Raw genomic sequence first — 8,984 nt, forward strand, 5'->3', positions numbered from 1 at the left:
GTGTGAGCATAAGCTTTCGTGGGCTATAGCCCACTTCTTCAGATGAATTTCTTACCCAGTTCAGTTACCAGAGGAATACAGTGTTGGTTTTCTTATTGATTTGAGTGTTTGATTTGTAAACCTTTCAGGTTTGAATTCCTTGAAGCAGCCCCAGTGCTTTCCAGGGTCTGTGCTCGAAGCTATAGAAACTCAGCAGCTTTGGCATAGAATTTCAGTCAAGCTTCTTGAAGACCTTAAATCCAGACCATTTGCTCTTGATTTGTCCAACCTAGTTCTCAGTGTCCCCAGGGCTTGACCACCATATCTGACCTTCCTCACCAAACTTGGAAGTCAAATGACTGGAAGCCTTTTGGATCCATCTGCAGTCTTCCTCTGCAGATGTCTGGGGGCACCAGCAGTGCTTAGATCAGCAAGAATGGAGAGAAGAGAGGAGGGGGATTTCAGTACTAGTTTCCTTCCAGTTCTGTCACACTGGGCAGTACAATCTCCCCTTCTAAGTTCCTGAATCCTTGCCTATCAGAGCATGTTCTGATTCAGTGCCTGACAGTAGCATTGAGCTGCTCAAAGACACTTGGCCAAATGCTGGGTCTCAGTTACACCCCCAAATAGCCAGAGTAACTCCAATGACATCAGGCAAGTTCCTTGGGACTGACCCTAGTGTAACAGAGCAGAATGTTGCACAGTCTGGTGGTCACACTGTGGTGGTCACTCTGTGGTCAGATCATGGTCACTGTCCTGGAAAGAGTGGTGCTAGCTTCAGGAACAATAACCCATTAGGGGAAAGGAATAAATACAACCTTCTCTGATGGGACTTGCCCTGCCTCAGCCTCCCTGCACCAATCGGTGTCTCCTCTGAGAGACGCCTTTCCTGACCGCTTTCCAAGCCTCTCCCTGGGGAGGGCAAGAGGGGCCAAGCAGGGAAGGTCTGACTTCTCTTTCTGAATCTGCAGATGTGCCATTGAGCTGTGGAAGGCCTTGGGTGAAGAACCACAGCTCCCCAGGGAGGTGCTTCAGCAGCTGCTAGACAAGCTCCAGCAGAGATACAGGGAGGAGAAGAGCGGCAACGTGTCTCTGGCTGTAAGTGAGATTTGAGATGTCACTTTGAGAACTCGCCACCACAGGAAGGTTGGTGCATCTGTGTGTGTGTGTGTGTGTGTGTGTGTGTGTGTGTGTGTGAGCTTCACCCCTTTTTAGCTTCAGTCCACAGCTCCACTACACAATGAAGCCGACCTGCGTTACCTCGGCATACAGCCGCCACAGCAATTCCATCCCTTGTGTGTGTCTGCAGTTTGCTGCTGCTGTCGGCAGTGCACGTCCTCACCAGAAGCACTCGTCTCGATTGCACGGTCAGGGTGGGGCATTGTGGGAAGGCTCCTGAAAGCCAGTTGACGTACGCAACGTTGTGTCTACACTGACCCTGCATTGACGTAACTGCATCAACCTGGACTCTCTGCCACTTGTGGAGGTGGACTTATGAATTTGGCACCAAGGGGCAGTTCTGCCGATGGGAAGGAAATTCCATAGTTAGGGTGATGCTGGGTGAGGGGCCTTGCGTTGACATAACTCTGCAATGCAGACCAGGCCTTAGTGTGTCCTGGCCACCTCCTAGCAAACCCAAGAGGTGTAAATAAAGTTTTGCCCAGGAAAAGTTACGGATCTGAAGTAGTTTATCTGCTGGTACCCTGGCTCTGTTGTCTTCTGCTCTAGGTGGCCCTTTAGTGAGCAGGTGCATTTCGGGTGTCTCTTGGAAGTATCCAGATTTCTGGCTCTCTAAATTGTGACTAGAGATCTTCCCACCATGGGATCATGAGATGTCCGGTACTTTTGACTGGGCCAGAAACACTGGGGCTATGAGAACAGATCTCCTCAGGATGGTTTCAGCCCGTCCAGTCCACGGCTGGAAAGCCAAAACACAGAGTCTGCACCATTAAGAGAAATAATGGGGAATAATATTATCCAGACTCTTCTGACCTTTCCATAGTGCTTCATCCTGCTTGTGTTCCAGGAATGGGTGAAGGTTCAGGAGTCTCCAAATGTCTCCTCCCCTCTCAGGAGCCAATCCTGTTTTGGGGAGGAAATGAGACATGACAAAAGGACAATAGATAATGGCAATGGGGGCACGTGGCAGATCGGGATAGTGGAGTGAAATTCTTTCCCTCCTTCAGGCAATGAGGACTATTTATGAGGTCCTTTTCTTATGGGGATACCGAGAAGCCATCCTGGAAATGTATCCCCAGATGCTCATCCTCTGCATCAGGCAAGTGCAGTATGTGATGGATCTGCACTTGCCAGGGACCTACATGGCCAGCATGACATCCAGCCCTGAGGAGGGATCCAGCTGCCTCAACCCGCTACGATAATGACTGAAAGGAAAAGGAAGAACAGATTTGTTTTGCTAAACACATGTGGTCTGTTCATGGCCATCATTTGGTCGGGTGCTATAGTTAGCCCAGGCTCGTGTACACCAACTAAGGATCTGGCCCCACATGCCCACTTGAGTCCTGTTACCTGTCACAGTAGAGAATCAAGTGTTCTACTGCATTGAGTGATGACATCAACCATCTTAAGAAGCTACAGTGTCATTAACTGGTTACAAACTCAATGAAACTGCAGTGTCAACAGGGCCCACCGAGCAGGGAAGCACCGTGATATCATGCTGGATCTATCCTCGGGGAGGCTAACTCCTGCTGTCCACGCTGTGTGTGCCAGGGCTTGTGCAGATTTGCCATGCTTGGGGCTGATCTCGTTGCCTGACACTGGTATTTTTTGTCTTTAGCACATCAGTGGAGGCTGTGAAGACTCTATTTTCCATGTCCGGATACTGGAAGGAATTTGCCAGCATCCAATTTCAGCAGGGTTGGGACATGATAGCTTTACGATATTACTACTCGCAGGGTGTTGGCCTGATTGCAAGGTAGGAGCCCAAAGATTCCTCTTCAGTGGGTCTCTCTTGGGAATGGGATTTCTGTGTGAAATGTTCCTCTATTCCAGGCTGCCATCTTAGCCCAGCAACTAGAAAGAAACTCTCTCTCCCCCTTGATAACCACAAGGGACTTTCTGCTCCATGTTCCAGAGCCATGATCGAGTTTGAGAACCCTCAGCTCCCTGCCGTCTTCAGAGAGGCCGTCACCATTGTCCAAAGGGAGAAGGAGGAGGAGCAGAGAAATATCGCCATGACTTTCTGCACTGAGGTGAGATTCTTTAGTTGACAGGCACAAGTGGGCTTTCTGGAGAGCAGCTCAGGCCAGTCAGCTCTGTGCACACTGTCAGCAGCTCAGCAGCCTTAGAGCCAGCCAGCTCCTCTCCGCACATGGATAGTCATGGGGCATGGCAAAGAGAGGGAGGGAGAGACAGGGTGAGATCACTTCTGGCTGGATGTGCCTAGATGGGATCATGTGACAAGAGGAGATGTTTCTCGGGTGCCCCAATGTCATGCTTCTCTCCTCACCTTTTCCTGGGGTTCTGCTTCTCTTCTGCCCCAGGGGTTACTCCATGGCACTCAATGGGGCCTGGAGATTCCCCTTTCCCTAGGGGTTTATTTGTGACTTGTGCATTAGTCTAAGTTCTGGGAACGAACCAACTGAAAGAGCAGCAACTGGCTCCCTACACACCAGAGACTTTGTATGGGAGTAAGTGGTCATTTGGTGAAGATGATTCTCCAGGGAACAGACCCCACAGGAAGACCTCTGCTCCTCAACCTGATGTAGATTTGGCTCTTTCCAGTTTCTCCAGAGTCCTTCCATTGAGACGATACTGACAAAATCAGAGTTCCAGGCACAGCTCATGGAATGGACCCAAGACAAAAATCCCATTGTACGTTGGCTAAGTGTGCGAGGCCTTGGCAGTATTGTGCTCCAGCCAGAAAAGGTGAGAGGCATGGATTGCCCAGGGGACCGAGGAAGCCGATGTCTATCGAATAGCTCGGCAATGAGAGCGAGATCCACACCCAAGCCTGTTGTTTAACACACAGCGCTCAAATGTTGGAGGTGCTTTACTGAGCAAATCAAGGCACGACGTGATCCCTGCTCCCATGAGCTGACCCGTGACTGCAGATGTGATGCAGTGGGGGAGGCGAGTGAGCAAAGACAAAGGTTACAGTGAGCAGCTGGCACAGAGTGACAGGAGAATGACTTTGTGCCCCATTGGGGGGCTGAGCCAGCTGTGGTTTCTCATAGGTGGGAGTGGGATGGGGCAGCATATGCCCCAGGCTGTCACCCAGCATAGTAATGAGCTGTCTTCTTCATTCCTGCAGGTGCAATCGTTACGGGCCCAGCTGCCAGCGATCATGGACATGTTCTGTGACAGGGATGGAGGGTGCATCATGGGGGCCATGCATAAAGCTGGAGACATCATCTACCTCCTGGACGGGGAGGCGCTTGGCTCCATCTCTCAGGACATTGCAGTCTGCCTTCGCCCCTTCATTGACGACGTAAGGCTGGGAAACACAGGAGAACCCCATTCGCCCCATCCGCCTGTCTCTGGTGCCCTTGTCTCTCCCTCCCCATCCTCTTTCCTCCCACCCCTCAGCCCTGCCATGGAGCCTTCAAGGAGTGCCTCTGCCATGGGTGGGGAATTTCCTGCTCAGCCACCTCCCTGTCAGAGCTCTTCTCCGCAAACCTCAGCCTCAGCGCCATACTCCCAGCCCCTGCTGCCACCTGGCCTAGGGGAGAGGGGGCCTGGCACTGGGCAGACGACCAGCTGTCTGGAGAACACCAGCCCCCAAAGAGGTGGAGATTCCCAGCAGGAAAGAGGTGGGCTGGGAATGGCCCGGCTCTCTGGGGCACCAAAGAGCAAAAGAACTGCTGTGTTTTGTAGCAGCACCTCCCTGAAAAGCTCCAGCAGCTGCTCCTCCCCTTCCCCAGACCGGTCTCCAGCAGCTTTCCTTCCCTCTCCCCTAAGCTTCTAGGGGTCTAGGATTCTGTGCTCTCCAGACAGACATTGCGCCTAGGACACCACGGGGCTGCCCTGCTCTGCACAGTGTCTCAGGCCCTGTTCTGTACAAGATGTCTGTGGCGCTGGCCTGGTGGCCTCACTGCTCCCGCCAGCCAAGTCAGTTAACACGGGGGAACCGGAGCAGCGTGAGGACTATGACTCTGTCGCGTTATGCTCTGATCCTGCCTGGCTTTAATCGGGCTTCCCCTCTCCCTGGGTGTCATTGCCAGGAGAGGGACAGGGTGCGCTCCGCTGCCATTTTACTGCTTGGCAACGTGGTGAGCAGCGTGAAGGACCCAGACAAACCCATCGTGCAGCAGGAAATGATCCACTGCTTGCTCCCGCTGCTGCTGCACCTTGAAGACCAGGATGAGAGTGTGACACTGGTAAGTGCCACGGTCATTATTTCCTTAAGCACAAAGAGCCAGATTCCCCTGGGACCCCGCTCTATTAATGGCCAGAGCCCCTTGCCCAAGTAGAGTCTTCTCGTCCCTGCTTCCCTCCATGCTGTAGCCTAGTGCCTCCCCCATTCTCACAGCGCACAGCACAATTGGGAAGAAAAGCCTCCTTCTGGGAAAGAGCCCTGACCCCCTCCTGCAAAGACAGGCCTCAGGCCTTTGGGCTGCTGCATCCAAAGGTTCACAACAAGAGGCAGCAAAAGAAACGGGAGCATAGATCTGTAAGTGGTCTTCGGGTCAGGGAGCTGATATTTGCCCACAGCCTTCTGGAAAGTGGGTGCAGCTGCCCTGACTTCTTCCCTGGAGCTCCTGAGAGAACTTCTCCAGGTCCCAGCATTCACCGGACATTGCCTTCTTTCATTGGGCCAACTGGGATGTGGAGGGAAGCCTGATCTGGGGCTCCTGTGGTCTGACTATTTGGGATCTCAAAGCTGACTCACGCTCTCATGCAGTTTCTTTGCGCCTAAGGACTGAGCTGTGGAAATCTCTTATGAAACTTTCCAGGGCTGTCCACAGAGGGGCACAGGGCCTGGGACAACACCCCCTACTCTGTCCTAAGACCCACCCCCACTCCACCCCTTCCCGCAAGCCCCACCCCACCTCTGCCCACCCCTGCTCCGCCCCCTGCCCCATCCCTATTCCTCCCCTCCCCCCAACCCCCACCCCCTCATTTCCCAAATGTCGCTGGGAGCTGGCAAGGTGGGGCATAGCGTAGTGGGACTGGGAGTATTGCTCCTGGCCCCAACATGGCCCATGTCCTGCGTCCCTCTGAAATGCAAGGCCCCCAAAGTGCAGGGCCCTGGACAACCGCCCCAAACCATCCAAAGACAGAACAGCTCTGGCTCTCTCCAGTCAATTCTTTCTCCTGAGTGCACGCCTGTGTACAACAAATGACAGGAATCTCCACTAGCAGGAAAAGCAGGAGAAGAAGGGATGGGGAAGGTTCTATGTCCCCCAGACTATCCCTCTCTCAGTGAGAACACTCTTGGTCTCACCTTCTCCTGCAGAGATGCAAACTGACGCTCTTCCGCTGCACAGTGTTTCTCAGGTGGGCTCATTTGAAGACGCTGTTCCGCAGCATGGCCTGGGATGGCTCCACACAGCACCTGAAGTGTGCCTGGAAGTGCTTGGTAGGTGAATTCCTTGTGCCTTGAGAGTGGTGAATGGGGACTTGAGGGACACCTTTCTAACCCCACACCCTGAGTATCCATTTGCTTCTGTCGGGTGGCAGGACTCTATTCCACGCTCTCTGCTGGTTCATTTCTGCAGGAGTTACAATCCCTTCATATTTTTGAAATTTTGTCTCCTCAACTGACAGACCTGCAAACTTTTGTCTTTGAAAATGAAAGCTGAGGTTCTGGAGAACACGATAGTAACTCCAGAGAGGTGCTGCTATGGCGTATGGGCTCATACTGGCTGTTGCCATGCCCTGGCTCTATGTTTTGGCTTCCCTGGACTAGTCGCTGTGGGAAGAACATGTCATTTGTATATTGTACGTTTCTTTCTTCTTTCTTCCTAGATGCAGAACAACAAGAGCCACATCCCCAAATTCCTGTTCCAGGCCTTAGAGTACCTGGAAAGCTCACAGACAACAATCAGACATTCTGCAGCCCTGTTCATTGGTAAGCAGAGCAACTTCACTTGATCTTTTTTGAACTGCTTCCTTCAAAGCCCTTTTCTAGACTGCTGCTCTGTTCTCTCTGACAGCCCCAGAATCCTGAAAGTGTGTGTGTGTATGAGTGAGAGAGAGATTAACATGACTTCCAAGATGAAGGGAGCAACTTAGCTATATTGACCACACCAATTTCCACTACCCATAACTCCTCTTTTGGCTGCGCCTTGGGGAAACCAGCATGATGTGAATTCAATCTCCTTTGGAAATCAGTCTCTGAGTGACTTCTAGGCTTCTGATGCTTTATCTAATGTGCTTTGTGAACAGATGTATGGAATGTATTTAATTTCCCAAGGGCTGTCTTGGGAGAAAGGCTGCATCTTTCACAGTTTTCAGCGAAGAATTTGAAAAGTAATGAGATTCATTGTTTGTCTAGGAAATACTATCCACCATTACTGTGACTTGTTGTCTGAAACAGTGAATGAAGATGGCATCTCCCGCCTGTATGAAGGTAAGGAAATACCTCTGTGTGTTTGTGCTTCTGTGGGAAATAAAGGGGTCTGAACACAGGTTTGAATGTGTCCCTCTCTGTCTAAGGACAGAGTTTAAGGAAGAAGGATGGTCACGCGAGCTTTCATCAAGGTGCCACAATACATGTACGGGAGCAGGGGAATTCCATCCCTAGCTCCTAGAATAGATGTAGCCTTAGAGCTGTGTGGGGAGACTGTCTTCATAGAGGTCAGAACGTCTCTAAAGGAAGGTCTAACAGAATTGAAAAGGGCTGTTGTTATTATTAAGGGTGATGATGATGATAATTACCCTCTGTAGGGAAAGATTCATCACTTGCCCTCCCTGTAATGGAGAGATTTCAGGGCAGGGAACCATTCATAACTTGGTTATCAGCTCATAGGAAATCCCCTGAGTGCACAATGGAAACATCTTTCCTTGTGACCTCTTAAGGAACGAAGGCACAGGGTCACAAAGGATTTCAGTAGACCTTAGGAGTCTAAATCCCTTTGCGGATCTGTGCGTAAATGTTGGATCATTTAACACCTCTGCTGTTGTCACTTTTCTGTTCCATCCCAAGAACAGTTGCCCCCTACCTGCCTGTATTTTAGTGTGTGGATGTGTGTATGCTGGGGGAGGGGGAAGTTACGCACGGAATGGGGTCTCCTGTCTGTCCAGGGCTATTTTGGGAGTAGCAGAGTTGTTGTTTCTTGCCCCCAGACTCTTGGGTAGCTAATAGCATGTGGCAATGGCCATCAGAAGGGGATGTTTCCTAGGCACCAATCACATCAGCACCATGGGACTTTCAACCCATTTCCTCTTTGTTTCAGCTTTTCAGGAAGTGCCTTTGACATCTGACAGGACGACAGGGCACATCCTCAATAGATATTACAAATGGCTGCAGAAGCTTGGAAATCTCGTGTCGGGTTCTGCATTCGACTAGGGAACCGGAACCAACACAGAAGACCTCTTTGTCCTGCTATGGTACGTACAACAGTGTCTTTGGAACACAGACTGAACAACGAGGTGGATATTGGCAGATGACAGAATATTATGTAGGTCAGTGAGGCGTAGAGAAGACTTTGAAGCTGTTGAAAGGGCTCTAATAAAGCCATGTGACTGGGTAGCACAACGGTAGATGAAAACCAGACCTGAGAAAGTCAGGGCCATACACTTGGAAAGCCCGGAGGTTAATGACTCCTACATATCGCTGGTGTCGACTGCCAAAGCACGGATGGTTGGCCCCAGTGGCTGGAGCAGGGGTGGTGGGGCCTAGTGGTCAGGATGGAGGAGGTCGAGCCGAGGGGAGCCAAGGTTTGGAGCTGGAGTCAGGAGTCAAGAGCAGGATTGGAACAGGCTAGGACAGGGATTGGCAACCTTTCAAAAGTGGTGTGCTGAATCTTCATTTAGTCACTCTAATTTAAGATTTTGTGTGCTGGTAATATATTTTAACATTTTTAGAAAGTCTATTTCTA

General features: G+C 51.1%; 1 protein-coding gene across 1 annotated transcript; it reads left to right on the forward strand.

The window, feature by feature from the left end:
• The first annotated feature begins 2,864 nt into the window (after positions 1–2,864).
• On the forward strand, positions 2,865–8,452 carry LOC115660475. The gene is made up of 8 exons (XM_030581947.1): positions 2,865–2,914; positions 3,074–3,191; positions 4,253–4,765; positions 5,163–5,318; positions 6,398–6,520; positions 6,910–7,012; positions 7,439–7,513; positions 8,340–8,452. The coding sequence occupies exons 1-8, from the start codon at positions 2,865–2,867 to the stop codon at positions 8,450–8,452; spliced, it is 1,251 nt and encodes a 416-aa protein (XP_030437807.1).
• The last annotated feature ends 532 nt before the right edge of the window (positions 8,453–8,984 follow it).

The sequence above is a fragment of the Gopherus evgoodei genome, chromosome 12, assembly GCF_007399415.2.
Source record: "Gopherus evgoodei ecotype Sinaloan lineage chromosome 12, rGopEvg1_v1.p, whole genome shotgun sequence".
Taxonomy (NCBI): domain Eukaryota; kingdom Metazoa; phylum Chordata; order Testudines; family Testudinidae; genus Gopherus; species Gopherus evgoodei.